Source organism: Sus scrofa, chromosome 3 (genome assembly GCF_054392235.1).
Source record: "Sus scrofa isolate SSC_HxYL_T2T_F1_AM1 chromosome 3, Sscrofa_HxYL_maternal_Yorkshire_Landrace_v2.0, whole genome shotgun sequence".
NCBI classification, from domain to species: Eukaryota; Metazoa; Chordata; class Mammalia; order Artiodactyla; family Suidae; genus Sus; species Sus scrofa.
Window position 1 is genome coordinate 119176553 of NC_139385.1, and position 17820 is coordinate 119194372.

The 17820-nt window shown below is 39.3% G+C and overlaps 1 protein-coding gene across 7 annotated transcripts in view; it reads right to left on the bottom strand.

Moving 5' to 3' along the window:
• TTC27 (tetratricopeptide repeat domain 27) overlaps positions 1-17820 on the bottom strand; it is a 177001-nt gene that overhangs the window by 139433 nt on the left and 19748 nt on the right. For all 7 annotated transcript variants that reach the window (XR_014842314.1, XR_014842315.1, XR_014842316.1 and 4 more), the window contains exons 6-7: positions 4623-4787; positions 2016-2149 (exon numbers count right to left, since the gene is read on the bottom strand). Coding sequence is in view for 1 of the 7 variants with exons in the window: in XM_021087655.2 (XP_020943314.2) it covers positions 2016-2149; positions 4623-4787 (299 nt within the window). In the remaining 6 variants the exon portion in view is untranslated. The remainder of the gene's footprint in view (positions 1-2015; positions 2150-4622; positions 4788-17820) is intronic.

Sequence of the window (17820 nt, forward strand, 5' to 3'; positions counted from 1 at the left end):
TATTCTTTCTCCTCACACTGTGCAACCCCCCGACCATGATTGAACAATATAGAACAGAGGCTGTGCCTCTGGTTTGCACATTGGGCTTGCTCATAACTGTTGGCTTATTAAACCCTAAAGTCCAATAGCTTTAGGCTATGTAATTCCCCATTAATAACAAATTAAAAATCTAGGGAATTCCCTGGTGGCACAGCAAGTTAAGGATCTGGCATTATCACTGCTGTGGCTGCTGTAGTTTACTGCTATGGCACGGATCTGATCCCTGGCCTGGGAACCACTGCATGCTGTGGATGTATCCAAAAAAAAAAAAAAAAATCTAGGAAGGCCCAAAGGGAAACACTATGTTTCTTCCTGGCAATAAAGTCACTGTATTTCCTCAATCCTAATATATATTTTTCAAATTGCAACACTGCTAATTAAGATATGTTTTGTTTTCACTACAATTGGTATAAAACTGCTCCTTTTTCCCTGAATAGTGGTTATTAAACAGATGGTGACTTTTATAATCTCATAGTATCTTTGACATAGGAAATATGATACACAACTAATCAAACAAGCAAGTCTACCTTTCACCCATGAGGATACAGCTGTCCCGATAAAATCCATACCTACATAACGTAATTTGTATTTTCTACCTTGAAGTAATTAATGAGAATCATAAAATTATCTGAAGATATCTCAAATATGAAGGATTAAATATTCTGTATTAAATTATACATAATTTTATACATTTCTCATAATAATCATATCCTATTTATAATCAAAGAAGACAATTTTCAATAGAAGAACTCCACATAAACAATCAATAATGCCTTACTGAATTAAATGCTTATATTGCAGAACTAAATCCCTTTTCACTGATGCTATGCGATGTCTTGAAAACCAGACTTGTGATAGTTAATCTAAGACTGAGGAAGTGACTTAGGTTATAACAGGAGGCTGAAGGAGGAGAGTCTGTAAATGGAGGATGGCAGCAGGTATCAACACAGTCCCTGGACCAGCATCAACAAAGCAGTACACACGCATTCAGCTTCTCCTACTTCAGGAGGTCCAGGCTGCCCCCTGTGCAGACTTACCCCTGAGTTTCTCCACCTTTCCCTCCCTTCCTTCCTTCCCCTTTTAGAATCAACAGCTAACCCCCACCACCACCCCAAAGTTATCAGAAAAGCAAACAACGAAAACCTGAAGCAAGCCCAGGAGGTACATGCTCTCATCAAAGGCCTTCCTCAGGACCCCTTACTGCTGTCAGTCTTCCTTCCCATCTCGCCAGCCCCTACCCTTGACACTATTTTCAGTACAGAATAGAATTCTAGTGTTCAATGCACCTCGTAAATTTGTTTGAAGGTTCTGGAATGAAGAGTAGCAAAACCTCGGTGTTAAGGACAATAGTATCAGCCAAAGGACAGCAGAAATGACCGGTATGAGGACTCTGGGGTAAGAAAATATAAATGCTAATGGCCTCCATGGACGTAGATGGAAAGGCCTATTAAGTAGGTAAACTGACTAAGAGCTATAAATTTAAGCTGCAAGAGAATGTAGCCAGGTCAACCGTCCAATAATGACAGAGTAACTAAAGACAGATTAGAAAAAAAGTAAAAAGGAATTCTGAGCATCTGTTTACATATTTAGAAGAAGTCCAAGAAATTTCAAGTCTCTCAATATTTGAAAATATCAACAGGAAGAAAAAACAAGGTAGCTGCTTGAAAAAGAAGTCTCTACTCAGTCTGCCTTTTGGATTTTTTCAAGGACGGTAATATATAACTAACTGCATTATTCATTCGTATTTACTGATGGCTAGAAGAAAAACAACATCTTATCTCTATTTAAGGCAAAAATGGCTTAAACATGGGTTCTGTTTTGGGTTTTTCGGGTTTTTTACCATTCAGCCACCTCATAAAAGCTCATGAAGAGTCAAAAGAAGCCTCCTTGCACCCAACCCAGTGTTTCTACAAAACTCACCAATGGAAAACTGCTGGACTTGGATGCTAATTTAAAAAATTTATGACCCTACTCACCTTGGTTAAATATTCCTGAGGAGTGGGTGCTGGACTGAATTCACAATTTGAACAGACAGGTCCTTCCCTTCTTACATGTAGAATAAGTTGTGCCACATAATTTTCCTGGAACCGTGTCCTTTTTCCCAAAGCACCTGAAAAAATATATATTAAATTATGTCTATGAACTCAACAATCAGACCTACTGTACTATCATAAAGAGCTGTATTTTCAGAGTGCTTTAGAGCTTATAAGATATTTTCTGCACTTCAAATAAGAGAAAGCTGAGTTTCCAGTGATGAGTTTAAAATGACTTTTTATAAATTTATCAAGCCATAAGCTACAGGGCCAGAACTCAAACCAACGACTTCTGCCACTAGATTCCACATACTTACTTTTGCATTAAACTACCTTCCTCCTTAAAAAAGAGTAACCCATCAAGTGTTGTAGAGAGAAGAAATATTATCCTCACCATATAACAAAGGAAAAAACAAAGGTTCTGAAGTGTAGTCACTTGCTCAGTATCAAAGGGTTTTCATTATCAGAGCCAGAGCTTAAAGCCAGGCTCTTCGGGTTCTAAATCCCACAGTCTATTACACTATCTAGCTCCATGTAAAACTGAACTTTTTTTTCATTTTGTTTCTGAAATAACTTGCTGCAGAACAGCTTTAGAAAAAACAAAAGCTCCGACATCTCTTCTCTGGCGAGAGTCAGATTACAAAGAACCTTGACTACAAAAAGTCTGGATTTTATCCTGTGATGAGTCTGGCTCTGTGCTACACAACAACCTTTTAAACATGGTATATATACTAAAAATAGCGATTGAGATGGTCTAACACAACTTACTTTTTTATAGTTAAGTCTTCAGGTGAATGGAAAAAAATAATAACATGATTCTCATTTTATATTTGTGAGCACATTTGTATTTTTAAGTTCTTCAAGTCTTAACTTGGGAAAAATATGAAGAACTAGCTAGTAAAGACACCAACAGTTAACACTGACTATACAGAGTCCTACGCTATTAGTTTTTTCAATAATCCAAAAAGAGTCTCTTAGGACCAAAACCCTTAAAAACATAATCTCTGAAACTTATTTTACATATAACTATATTCTCAAATACAAGACTCTCAAACATGGCCATTATTCCAAAAGTTATAAGTTGGATATTTAATAATTTTCCCCATACAAACAAGGTAATAAAAGGTGGCTAAGATCCCAGACTAGGAAACAAAGTCATATTTACCTTATAATATATCTGAAAGATTTCATTGACAGGACTAACTCAGAGTTTGGCGACTAAGAATGGGCCTTAGAGTAATCTAGACCTAGCCTGGGAAGGACAAATAGGTTCAATCATTTCAACATTCTGTGAATGCTTGTTTCAGCATTCACAAAGCCCAGGTATAAATGGTGTAAACAATTGATGATGTCTAACTTTCAGTAATGCTTCAATATTGAATGCCAACTGTATTGTGAGACTAGGGACAGAACAATACATTAAAAGAAAGCAATGTTTCCAGGGGGAGGCACTGAAGGTTTGGGATGGAAATGATATAAAATTTGGTTGTGATTGATGATCACTGTACAACTATAAATGTAATAAAATTCACTGAGTAATAAAAAAAAAAGAAGGAAAACAAAGTTTCTTATTTGGTATTCAGAAGAAATACAGAGATTTTACGGAAAACTCTTTAACTGATTTGTTTTTCCAACCAATGTTTATTGAGCGCCTACTGCATTCCAGACAGTGTTCTAAGGCAATGAGAAACATCTAAACAAAACAGTTAAAAATTTCTGTTCTTGGAGTTCCCGTCATGGCGCAGAGGTTAATGAATCCAACTAGGAACCATGAGGTTACAGGTTTGATCCCGGGCCTCGCTCAGTGGGTTAAGGATCCAGCGTTGCCGTGAGCTGTGGTGTAGGTTGCAGACGTGGCTTGGATCACGAATTGCTATGGCTGTGGTGTAGGCTGGCGGCCACAGCTCTGATTAGACCCCTAGCCTGGGAACTTCCATGTGCCACGGGTGCGGCCCTAAAAAGACCAAAAAAAAAAAAAAAAAAAAAAATTCTGTTCTTAAGGAATATAAGAAAGGCAGGATGGAAACCACGGGTGTGGTATTTGCAAGAAAGGGCAGAGTTCTCTTGTAGTGCAGCAGGTTAAGGATCCAGTATTGTCACTGCAGTGGCTCAGGTCGCTGCTGTGGCATGGGTTTGATCCCTGACCCAAGAACTTCCATATGCCACAGATGCAGCCAGAAAAAAAAAGGTGTGGGGGGGGATGTAGAGAGGCCAAACTAAAGTTGGGCATCAGGAGGGACCTTGGGAAGCCCACATCCACAACCAAATGGGTTAAATTCATTCGTGTACTGACTGGCTGCCATATATTACTCACTTGTGTCTAACTAGATTAGAAAATAAGTGGGCATCTGCAGGAATAAAGAAAATATATAATCTCAATTCTATTCTAAAACTATGGACTTTTAAAATAAAATCTTTAAAATCTATATTTGTAAAGCAAAGAGGACACAGAAAACAAATACAGCCATACAATACAGCTGAACTGCCAATACAGGTATTTGTTTTATCATGAGAATAAATCAATTATCCACAAAAGGTAAAAAATCTTACCTGTCAAATCAATTTGTAATCTGCTAATGTCTTTAGCAATATTGAACTCATCTTTTGCTTTTTTATATTCATAATAATATAAAAATGTATATGCACATTCCAGATGGAACTGAATGGCCAAATATCGCCCTGAATCATCTACAAACAGGTTCTCCTGTTTCATCACTGCAAGACAAAAGATGAAACATTAAAAAGTATGATGAGAATAAAAATATATTAATAAAATAGTGAGTCCACAATATGTGAAGTATAGCTATTACATAGTTTCTGCTCCTAAAAAAATTCAAGCTGGAAGGTGAAGAACACATAAAGTAATAGTTGATAGCAAACATTCTCTAAGCCCGTCTATGTTCCAAGTTTGTAGCTAAGGACATTTATACATTATCTCCTTTATTCCACATAATCCTAGGAGATATGATTCATAATACTGCTCCCTCTTATTTTAGAGATGGTCTTAATCACGCTATATGAAAATACAGCAACAAAAGGTGATGATACAACGTACCAAATGAATCTGCAAAGAGTTAAACAATATGAAAATTTAATGAAGAGGAGATCCGTTACAGACATTTTTCCACATAAAGAAAAAGCATTTCGCCCTTAAAAGGAGAAACAGATTTATATCCATATATATACCAAAGACAATATAAGTTTCAAATAGAGAATGAGTATTGGCTTAGCAGTAATATTCTATTTCTCCTAACACCTGAGATGAAAAGATGGGAGGATAATAGCCTAGTGACATGCATGGTATCTGAAGTAAGCTGATCATCAAAATTAATTATAAAGGGGCTAGCTGGCATACTTCAAAGGGGGCTGACAAGTCCCCTCATCCAACCCTCTCCAACATCCCTGCCAAACTATTCTTCACAAATGTTCCCATAACAAGATCAGCATTTCACAAAGCAGTTCACAAGATTGGAAGCTAAATGAATGAACAGAAAATGCACTTACAAGGCCTCAAGACTGAGAAACAGTTTTCTGTCGTTCAAGCGGAAAGGAAGTGATGTTAAGAGGTATCTACTCTGCTCAGCACCAGGTATCTCACATGTTGTGTTAAATTCTCACCACGATGTCGTCAGGGTTGACATTAACTCCATTTAATTCATTAGAAAACTGAGCTTGGACAGCCTGCCGGCTACCTCAGTTGTTAGGTGGTAAAGCCAGAATTTGAATCCAAACTTGATGGGAAGAGGGGAGGAGGGACATGGCAGAGCAAGGACAAAGCTGTACAGATGATGTTAATAAAACCTAATCTAGGAGTTCCTGTCATGGCTCAGAGGTTAGCGAACCCAACTAGCATCCATGAGGACAAGGGTTCAATCCCTGGCCTTGCTCAGTGGATTAAGGATCCCACGATACCATGAGCTGTGGTGTAGGCCAGTGCTACAGCTCTAATTGTACCCCTAGCCTGGGAACTTCCATATACCTCAGGTGCAGCCCTAAAAAGACAAAAAAAAAAAAAAAAAAAAAGGATATAAAACCTAATGTACTTTATCACCTCATAATCTAACAGAAACCTAAAGTTAAGAAGCAGACATCTGGAATGCCCGTCGTGGCACAGAGGAAATGAATCCCACTAGGAACCATGAGGTTGCAGGTTCAATCCCTGGCCTTACTCAGTGGGTTAAGGATCCAGTGTTGCCAGGAGTTGTGGTGTAGGTCGCAGATGCAGCTCGGATTTAGCATTGCTGTGGCTGTGGTATAGGCTGGCAGCTGTAGCTGCAACTTGACCCCTAGCCTGGGAACCTCCACATGCCACAGACCAGGGCCCTAAAAAGAAAATAAAAAAAAAAAAAAAAACAGACATCCTTTGTCTTACCATGAACTGAAATTAAAGTGAGTCTAAAAAAGCAAGATGGTGTTTTCCTATATACTGCCAGTCCTTTAAAGAGATTCTTAACTCAAATAAACAGACTACATCAAGATGTACATAGCTGACTTCAGAAGGCAGGTAGGCATACGAACTTCTCTCTATGAAAATCCTTCAATAAATTTCCTCTATGCAAACCAAACTCAAGAAAAGCTGGTGGGAATTCCCATCATGCCGCAATGGAAATGAATCTGACTGGTATCCATGAGGATGCAGGTTCGTTCGATCCCTGGCCTTGCTCAGTGGGTCGAGGATCCAGCGTTGCCATAAGCTGTGGTATAGGTCACAGACGAGGCTCAGATCCCACATTGTTGTGGCTGTGGCGTAGGCCAGGCAGCTGTAACTTCAATTCAACCCCTAGCCTGGGAATTTCCATATGCCTCAGGTGTGGCTCTAAAATGCAAAAGAGAAAAAAAAAAATGCTAGAAAAAACGAACAAGGAAATTTTCAACCAGGAAAATTGGAAAGGATACCAAATATAGTTTACGAAAAAAGTTTTTTGGAGTTCTCTTGTGGTGCAGCAGGATGGGGATCTAGCACTGTCACTGCAGCAGCTCGGGTTGCTGCTGTGCTGCGGGTTCAATCCCTAGCCCAGAAACTTCCCCATGCTTCAGGCACGGCCAAAAAAACCTTTTTAATTAAAAGTAAAAATTGAATGGACAGACTAAAGAACTAAAAGACAGACCTAAATAAAATTATGCAGAAGGCAATACAGGGAAACAAAGAGGTAGAAAATGAAAGAATTAGAGAGTGTTGGGATGTAAATGAGAAGTTCTAACATGTCTGAAGACCCAGAAGGAGAGAAAAGACAATAAAGAAGAGACAGTATTCGAAGAGAGAATGGCTATGAATTTTCCAGAGATATGGAAAGACACAATCTCAAAGTCAGAAAGCCCACTAAATCCCTAACAAGATAAACCCACACTCTGTCCAGTCACAGTCAAACTAAAGAACGCCAAATACAAAGAGAAGATCTTAAGAACAGCAGAAGGAAAAAGGCACACAAAGAACAACTGGATCCACAACAACAACAGTGGAAACCAAAAGAAAGCATGGTATCTTCATGGTATCAAGAGAAAATAACTATAAACCTGGAAGCTCTTAGCCAACAATTCAAAGTGAGGGAAATAATATTTCCAAGTCAAAAGCAGAATTTATCACCAAGATATGTTTGCTAAAACAGAAACAACTATAAATTACCTGAAATAAGTTATAGTATACCAAAACATAACTTCTGAGTTTTACCTCACTACATCTCCCCTAGGTGGAAAGAAAAGTGAGAAAACACAGCTCAGAGCAAGACAGGAAAGAACCAAGGGCCACAACCTAACACTGCAGTTTCACACTTGAAAAAACGGTGCATTGGAGTTCTCCTAATGTGCCGCAGGTTAAGGATCCGGCACTGCCATCGCAGCAGCTTGGGCCACTACTGTGGCAGGGTCTGATCCTTGGCCAGGGAACTTCCAGGTGCCATTAGGTGCAGCTAAAATGAACAAAAAATCAAATATACAATACAGAAATATTAACTATAGTCACTATGCTGTAACACGCAAGGTTGAATTTTTTACCAGCTCTCTTGAGGTAATTCGCACACAATTCAGTGGCTTTTAGTATATTCTAAGAAATGTGCGACCATCACCAGAGTCAACTTTAAAAGTGTTACAACCTCAAAAATGAATCCCGAACTATCGCGCTCCTACCTCCATCCCTCCCATAGCCCTAAACACCGCTAATCTACTTTATGACTCTAAATTTGCCTGTTCTTGGCAATTTATATAAATGAAATCACATACTACATCGTCGTTTGTAACTGGCTTCTATAACTCAGTCTGTTTCAAGGTTCACTTGTGATGTCATAGATATCAGGACTTCATTTCTGTTTATGGTAAATAGCACTACAATGGAATCCACTGTGTGGATACATGACATTCTGTTTACCCATTTATCATCTTATGGACTCTCCCGTCTTTGAGCTATTACAAATGGTGCTGCTATAAACATTCATATACAAGGTTTTGTGGGGACCTATGTTTTCATTGCTTAGGTATATATTTAGAAGTTGAGTTGAATCACAATGGTGACTCTGTGCTTAACTGTTTAAGAACTGCCAAACTGTCTTCCCAAGTGGCTATACCCTTTTGTACTCCCACCATCAGTGTTCCAATTGTTCCAGACCTCCAAAAGACCTGTGACTATCTGGCTTTTTTACTACAGCCATTCTTGTGAGTATGAACTGATATCTCATGGCAGTTTTGATTCACACTGCCCAGGACTAATGATAGTGAACATTTTTTTTTTTTCATGTTCTTCGTGGTCATTTGAACGTCTTTAGGTAAATATCCATTCAAATCGTTTGCCTATTTATTTATTTGCTTTTTAGGGTTGCACCTGTGGCCAATGGAGATTCCCAGGCTAGACGTCAGATAGGAGCTGCAGCTGCTGGCCTACACCACAGTCACAGTAATGCTGGATCCAAGCCACGTCTGCCACCTACATCATGGCTCATGGCAATGCTGGATCCTTAACCTGAATCCTTAACCCAAATGCCACTGAGCCAGACCAGAGATCGAACCCGAATCCTCATGGATACTAGTCGGGTTTGTTTCTGCTGAGCCACAATGTGAACTCTCATTTGCCCATTTTTTAATTAAATCACTTGGGCTGTGACTTAATTAAGTCAACTCTGGGTTGTCAGAGCTCTTTATATATTCTAGACACAAGTCCCTTCCTTATCGGGTATATAATTTGCAAATATTTTCTCCCTTTCTATGGTTTGTCTTTTCACTTTCTTGACAGTAGCCTTTGAAATATAAAAGGTTTTTTTTTTTTAATTTTGATGAAATCCAACTTATCTATTTCTTTTGTTGCTCAGGCTTTTGGTGTAGGCTAAGAATCCACTGCCAAATATGAGGTCACAAAGATTTAGCCCTATACTTTCTCCTAAGAGTTTTATAGTTCTAGCTCTTACATCAAGGTCTCTATTCCATTTTAACTTTTGGATATGGCATAAGGTAAGGGTCCAATTTCATTCTTTTGCATGTGGCCGCCCAGCTGTCCCAGCACTATTTGTTGAAAAGACTACTCTTTCCTCACTGAAACATTTAATACGTAAAGCAAGTAATTATGTTCACATTGTTAGGAACAAGATTTTTTAGTTTAAGAAAAAGACAGAAATATCAATATAAACACACTTTTCAAGGTTAAATTTTAATTGGGGCTTCTTGATCAGGGTCAGGGACTTGACAGGCATGTTTGCTGGGCCTGGTCTGAATGGTGATCAACTAGTACATTTGCCAGGAATGAAGTCTCACAAAGAGCCTCAGCTGGGTGCCTGCCTAAGTTTGAGATATGAGTTATGCATTTCCAAAACCCAGACGGGTGACTTAAACAAAGCCTCAGCCAACATGCTTGCAAGTTCCAGGGCTCACCCACAGAGTGTGCTGGGGCGGGGATCAGTCAGAGACTAGAGCAATTTGTTTGCCGGAGCTGGGGTCTCAACTGGTGTGCTCAACAAGGCCAGGAACTTAACCAACATTCAACAGAGCAGGTCAAAGATTAAGCTGTGTATCCCGTGAGGTCAAGGCCAAGGGGAGCAGCCAGCACAGCAGGAGGTAGTCAAAGAGACAGCCTACATGGCTGGAGATTGATAGCACAGAAGACTGCACAAGTACTTACACTGAGGTTGATGGGAGCCTGGTTTTCTTAAAGGGAGTTACAAATTTGGAGGAGAGAAGACTAAAATAAACCCTGTGATACTGAATTAGAATTGGCTGTGATATAAATTCATGGTTTTTAACACAGACAAAAATAGAAACAGATACAAATACACACGGGTAATTATATATACACACATATATACTAACTAGCTATGTCTGTTGAAAAGCTTTTAAAGGAATCAGAGCTCCTTGGAGAAATTACTGATTCCAGGGCTGGAGCAAGGAAATACAAAATGAGGCTAAAGCATCTCTGTATGTCAGAAAATAAAGTGTTCAAAGGTATGTCCAATTTGAACAAGTTCCCACCGGCCAAATCTGGGATAATCTGAGCATGAAAACAATGACTGTAACAAGTTATAATCCACTGAATGAATTAGGAATCTGTGAGCCCAAACTAATAAATACATATATTCAAAGTTTAGTGAGGAATAGGAAGCTTCCATGGTCTCCAAGTACACCACCAAAACACACTAAATAATACAAACAGTAATAGCCAAAAACTGAAAGCAATCTGAACATTCATCAAAAGATGAACGGATAAACAAACTGTGGTATCTCCATGTAATGGAACACTACACAGCAATTAAAATGAATGTACTATAAGATAGTAAACCTTTAGGGTGTACAATATAACACTTTGATATACGTATGCATTGTGAAATGATTACCACAATTAAATTAACACATAAAAAAAATAAAAAAATAAATAAAATGAATGTACTAGGGAGCTCTCTTAGTGGATCAGCAGTTAAGGAACCTGACTAGGATCCATGAGGATGAGGGTTCCATCACTGGCTTTGCTCGGTGGGTTAAAGATCCAGCACTGCCGTGAGTTGTGGTGTAGGTCAAAGACGCAGCTCTGATTCCATGTGGCTGTGGTGTAGGCCGGAAGCTGTAGCTCCGATTAGACCCCTAGCCTGGGAATTTCCATATGCCACAAGTGTGGCCCTAAAAAGCAAAAAAAAAAAAAAAAAAAAAAAAAAAAAAAGAAAAGAAATAAAATGAATGTTATATGTGACAATACAGATGAATCAAAATAATTACGTTGAGTGAAAGAAGCCACACGAAAAGAAATAAAAGAGTACAGACTGTATGAATTCATTTTTAAATAATTCTAGGAAATGCAAACTAATACACAGTGACAGAAAGCAGCCCAGTAGTGGCCTGAAGACGCTGAAGGAAAGATCGGTAAGGACGAGAGGATGGGGTTCCAAAGAAGCGCAAGGACAGTTTTGGGGGCTAAGTACATGATCATTATCTCAATTGTGGTGATGCTTTCATGGGTGTAAGCATATGTTTGAACTTGACAAATTGTACATTTTAGTATCCAGTATATTTCATGCCAGTTATATCTCAATAAAGCTGTTTTAAAAATTAAAAATATACAGGAGTTCCAGTTGTGGAGCAGCAGAAATGAATCTGACTAGGAACTATGAGGTTGCATGTTCGATTCTGGCCTCCATCAGTGGGTTAAGGATCCGGTGCTGCCATGAGCTGTGGTATAGGCCACAGACGCAGCTCGGATCCCAAGTTGCTGTAGCTGTGGTGTAGGCTGGAAGCTGTAGCTCCAACTGGACCCCTCGCCTGGGAACCTCCATGTGCTATAGGTGCAGCCCTAAAAAAGCAAAAAAAAAAAAAATTAAAAATATACATAAAGAGGAGTTCCCTAGTGGCTCAGTGGGTTAAGGATCTGGCGTTGTCACTGCGGTAGCTTAGGTCATTGCTGTGGCTCAGGTTCAGTCCCTAGCCTGGAAACTTCCACATGCCATGGGCGCAGTCAAAACAAACAAGCAAACAAACAAACAAACAAAAAAAATATACACACACATAAAGAGAAAATGGCTAACTCTGTAGTGAAGAAGACTTAACCAAGTGACTAAACTCAGTATCACTAGCAATAGGACAAACTGAAATTATACACCATCTGGTAGGATGCCATGAGAATAACAGGGCATGATTTCTGTGATAGACCTAGATTGAAAGAAATTAAAGGGCTATGACAAGTCAATGTAACACTTGATTCTGGACTGGATCATTTTGCTAAAAGGACATTTAGAGGACCAAAGGCAAATCTTGAATGGCAGTAATTAAATATTAGTTATTTTTTTTAACACAGCATGAATTTATTATCTATCATCTTACAGATCTGTAGGTCAGAAGACGGGCACAGGTCTCACCAGGCTAGAGTTTTGGCGGCATTACATTCTCTTGTGGATGCTCCAGGAGAGAGTTTTTTTCTTTGCTGCCATGAGGTTCTGGAGGCCAAGGAATGCTTGGCTCATGGCTGTCTTCCCCCAAAATATTAGTATTTACCAATGTTAATTTCCTAATAGTAATGTTTGTACTATGGTTGTATAGAAAAGTGCTTTTGTAGGAAAAAAACCCTAAAACATGCAGGAGCGATGGGGCATCAATTCAACAACTTATTCTTAAATGGTTTCAGAAGGAAAAAAGTTCTTTGTACTATACTTGCAACTTTCTAGAGGTTTATATTTTTAGAGGTTTATGTTTCCAAAAAAATGTTTTAGGTCCAAAATACTAGCAATGAAAGAAAAATAATTAATGACTATATCTCGCATAAACTAATTATAATGGAAAATAAACCAATTATAATAGAAAAAATAAAAATAATTTAAAAAAAAAGAAAAAATATCCATCTTGCTACATATTATCTTTCCTATATAAACTAAGTTTAAGGGTTATCACATAGTCCTGGCTGATAAGGAGGAGTTCTTCTTTACAAAAGAATTCTAAAGGGAAAAAAAAGAAATGACTGGATTATAAAAATCACTATGTAAGTACTTAAAATTAATAAACAAGATTGCACTTTCAGAGCCAAAGGTAGCCTGGGTCACCTGAGTAAAATGCCAACTAAAAAGAAACTACAGGAGTTCCCGGCGTGGCGCAGTGGTTAACGAATCCGACTAGGAACCATGAGGTTGCGGGTTCGGTCCCTGCCCTTGCTCAGTGGGTTAATGATCCGGCGTTGCCGTGAGCTGTGGTGTAGGTTGCAGACGCGGCTCGGATCCCGCGTTGCTGTGGCTCTGGCGTAGGCCGGTGGCTACAGCTCCGATTCAACCCCTAGCCTGGGAACCTCCATATGCCGCGGGAGCGGCCCAAGAAATAGCAACAACAACAACAAAAAGACAAAAGACAAAAAAAAATAAAATAAATAAAAAAATAAAAAGAAACTACATTAAGATGCTCGATAGTCAGATGGAGGGTATCCATCATAAGCCATGAAGACCAGGGAGGCATAAGCCACAGGAAAGCGCCAGCCAACTCCAATTCATTTCCTCTTAAAAAAAAAAAAAAGAAAAAAAAAAAATCCTCTTCTCCTTGATGTCCATATTTCCTAAACACACTTCCTACTACTGCCCCCTCTGATTTTTCCATCCTTCTCCTGACTCTCTCCCCTTTCCAACTATTTTCCTCTTCCATGCTATCATTTTAATTAATATCTACTGAAGTATTATATATGCTTAGAATTGTGCTAGGTCCTGCAGCAAAGTTTAAGCCTTGCTCTCCCCTAAAAAGAATATGGGGGAAGAAACACTCAAAGAAAAGACATAATCATTATTCAATACATAGTTAATTTGATTTGAAATCAGGTAGTATTGACTATAATGAAGCCTTCTCTGGTCTCTCAAATTTAGACTAATCACATCCTTTCTTTTGTTCCTTCCTCTTTTTTAAATTGAAATACATTATCTGATGTACAATATTATATTTGTTTCAGGTCTACTACAAAGTGTTTTGATATTTGCATACATGATGAAAGGATAACCCTGAGAAGTCAAATAATCATCTGTCCTCATACAAAGTTACTGCAATATTATTGATCACATTTCCTTCTGCTGTAGATCGTCTCCATGGCTTATCTATTTTTACAACTGGAGGTTTGTACCTCTTAATCCCTTTCAGCTATTTTGCCCCTTCTACCTACTTCCCTTCTGGCAACCACCTATTTATTTTCTGTATCTATGAGTTGTGTTTGTGTGTTTTGTTTTTCAGATTCCACATATAAGTGAGATTACACAATTTTTTACTTTCTCTGATTTATCTGACCTAGCATGATACTCTCAAGGTCCAGTCACATTGTCACAAATGGCAAGGTTTCTTTTTTATTTTATTTTATTTTTTTTTTTGTCTTTTCTAGGGCCACTTCCCACAGCATATGGAGGTTCCCAGGCTAGGGGTCTAATCGGAGCTTTAGCTGCCAGCCTACGCCACAGCCACAGCAATGCAGAATCCGAGCCGTGTCTGTGACCTACACCACAGCTCATGGCAACACCAGATCCTTAACCCACTGAGGGAGCAAGGGCAGGGATCGAACCCGTAACCTCATGGTTTCTAGTCGGATTTGTTAACCACTGGGCCACGACGGGAACTCCTCTTTTTTATTTTTTTTAATGGCTGTCATTCCCTCCTCTTTACGCTCTTTTTCTCTCCTAGTATTTTAGCCCCTATACTATTGAGTTTATTGATATCCCTAGCACTTGCCACAGTGACTTGAACACAACAAGCATTCAAAAAAATTTTTTTTTAATTAAATATCAAATGGGGCAGGAAATAGAATATCGAAAATACAACTGGGGGAGTTCCCACCGTGGCTTAGAACTAACGAACCAACTAGTATTCATGAGGTTTCGGATTTGATCCCTGGCCCCGCTCAGTGAGATGAAGATCCAGCATTGCAGTGAGCAGTGGTGTCGGTCACAGATGTGGCAAGAATCCTGTGTTACTGTGGCTGTGCTGTAGGCCGGCAGCTGCAGCTCCAATTCGACCCTTAGCCGGGGAACTTCCATATGCCATGGGTGCAGCACTAAAGAAAATTTTTTTTAATAAAATAAATTTGGAAAAAAAGATTTTCCTACTTTAAAAAATAACACGGAGCTCCCGTCGTGGCGCAGTGGTTAACGAATCCGACTAGGAACCATGAGGTTGCGGGTTCGATCCCTGCCCTTGCTCAGTGGGTTAACGATCCGGCGTTGCCGTGAGCTGTGGTGTAGGTTGCAGACACGGCTCGGATCCTGCGTTGCTGTGGCTCTGGCGTAGGCTGGCAGCTACAGCTCCGATTAGACCCCTAGCCTGGGAAACTCCATATGCCGCGGGAGCGGCCCAAGAAATAGCAAAAAGACCAAAAAAATAAATAAATAAATAAATAAATAAATAAATAAAATAAAAATAAAAAATAACACGATGAAATTGGTATTTTAAAAAAAATCCAGTACTCCTGCACAGAATGAAGAAACAGAGGCCAAAAGAGAGCCTACAAGTCAGGTGCAACCATTCAGATATGAAAGGTGATAACAGTATTAAGGAACAGCAAGGCTGGCCACACAGAAGAAAGGATAGATCTACCCTGAAATTCTCTGATGCACAGCAGTGATGTCCAATAAAACATTCTGTGATGATATAAATGTTCTACAGCTGCACTGTAGAAAATGCTAGCCATTCACCACAAGCGGCTTCTGAACACTTGAAATGGGGCTGGTGAAACTGAGTAAATGAATTCCTTATTTCATTTATTTAATTAATCACATGTGGCTAGTGGCTACCACACTGGACAGCAGAGCTCTAGCTAGCAGTTGCAAGTGACAGAATAGCAGGGTTGGGTTTTTTTGTTGTTGTTATTGCTGTTTGGGCCATGCTCATGGCATGTGGAAGTTCTGGGGCCAGGGATCAAACGTGCATCACACCACAGCAGCAACCCAAGCCACTGCAGTGACAATGCTAGATCCTTAACCACTGTGCCACAAGAGAACGTCTAGCATGGTTTTTTAATGACTAAAAGGAAGCACTCTGTAGCAGTACAGAGCCCAGCAATGGAATGGGCTCTCTCTCAGAGTAATCTCAGAAAGCCCAAGGAAAGAGGAGACGACTTTTTTGGACACAATCTTCCAAGAGATTCTAGCATTAGGAGGGTTAAGAAGCTGGCCTACAAAGAATCACATTATTTTGCACCTGGAAGGATTCAAAGATCATTTTTACACAGAAGGAAACCTTGGGTTCGAGGTCAGACAGATTCCCTGAAGTCTCACAGAGTATCAGTGACAAAACAAACTAAAATCAGATCTTAAAACCCTAGGTTCTATTAATTATCTTGATTGTGATCATTGCACAAGTGTATACATACGTAAAATGTCATCAATTGTACACTTTAAATGTCTTACTGTAGGTTAGTAACACTTCAAAAAAGTAAACAAAAAATATAAATAAAAATTAAAAAGTACACAAATTCACTACTACACCATCCTATGTCAAGTCTTCAGTTCTATATGTTGTGAGGAATAAACTAGTTAACATACTTAAATACGTAGAACAGTGCTAGGTATAGAGTAAGCACTATTGAAATATAAACTGCATTATTATTATTAGATATCAGAATTCTGCCCTCCTGGACCAGTTTTAGAAATGTAATGGAAAGAAGACTAAACAGGATTTGGAGTCAGAAACTCCAGTTCATGGCTCTAGTTCTTGGACAATTTCTCTGAGTCTCAATACTTTGTAAAATGAATGAGTTAGCTGGACAAGATAATCTCTAAAGGGCCTTTCAAACTAAGTATTTCAGACACGGACTAGGATAAGAGTTGGAGGACGAAAACAGAAGGATGGATATGGAACCCTTAGGGAAGAACTGCTAAGATTTAAAAATTGGCTAAATATGCAGAATGATGGAAAACAATGAGTCAACTAAGAACACAAAGTTTTGAGCTCTGGAAAACTCAAGTTTAAAAAAGAGAGACATGCTGACCCAACACACATATATTTATCATTTTAGTAAATCAGTAGGTTCTCCATGGAAATGAACAGTCATGAACTTCTGGGTCAAAATATCAACCAGTACATTTAAAACACATGCTAAAACCAGAGTGACCATCATGGTGCAGCAGAAACAAATCCAACTAGGAACCATAAGGTGGCAGCTTCAATCCCTGGCCTTGCTCAGTGGGTTAAGGATCCTGTGTTGCTGTGGCTATGGTGTTGGCCAGCAGCGGTAGCTCCAATTAGACCCCTAGCCTGGGAAAGCGCCATGTGCCACGGATGTGGCCCTAAAAAGCAAAAAAATAAAAAATATGCTAAAACCAAAATCTCTTCTCATGAGATTATTTAAAATGTGCTCTGCTGGAATTCCCACTGTGGTACAGAGGAAACGAATCCTACTGGTATCCATGAGGGTGCAGGTTCAATACCTGGCCTCACTCTGGAAGTTAAGGATCCGGCATTGCCATAAGCTGTGATGTAGGTCACAGACACAGCTCAGATCTCACACTGCTGTGGCTGGCAGCTGTAGCTCCGATTCAGCCCCTAGCCTGGGAATTTCCATATGCCACAGGTGCGGCCCTAAAAGGAAAAAAAATAAAAAAATAAAAATGCTATGTTAAAAATGAAATCCCCAGGGATTCATATGGATAATTCTAATTAGATAATTAGGAGTTCCCTTTGTGGTTCAGCAGTTAATGAACTCAGTTAGGATCCATGAGGATGCTGCTCGATCCCTGGCCTTGCTCAGTGGGTTAAAGATCAGGCGTTGCCATGAGCTGTGGTGTAGGTCACAGATGCAGCTCAGATCCCATGCTGCTGTGGCTGTGATGGAGGCCGGCAA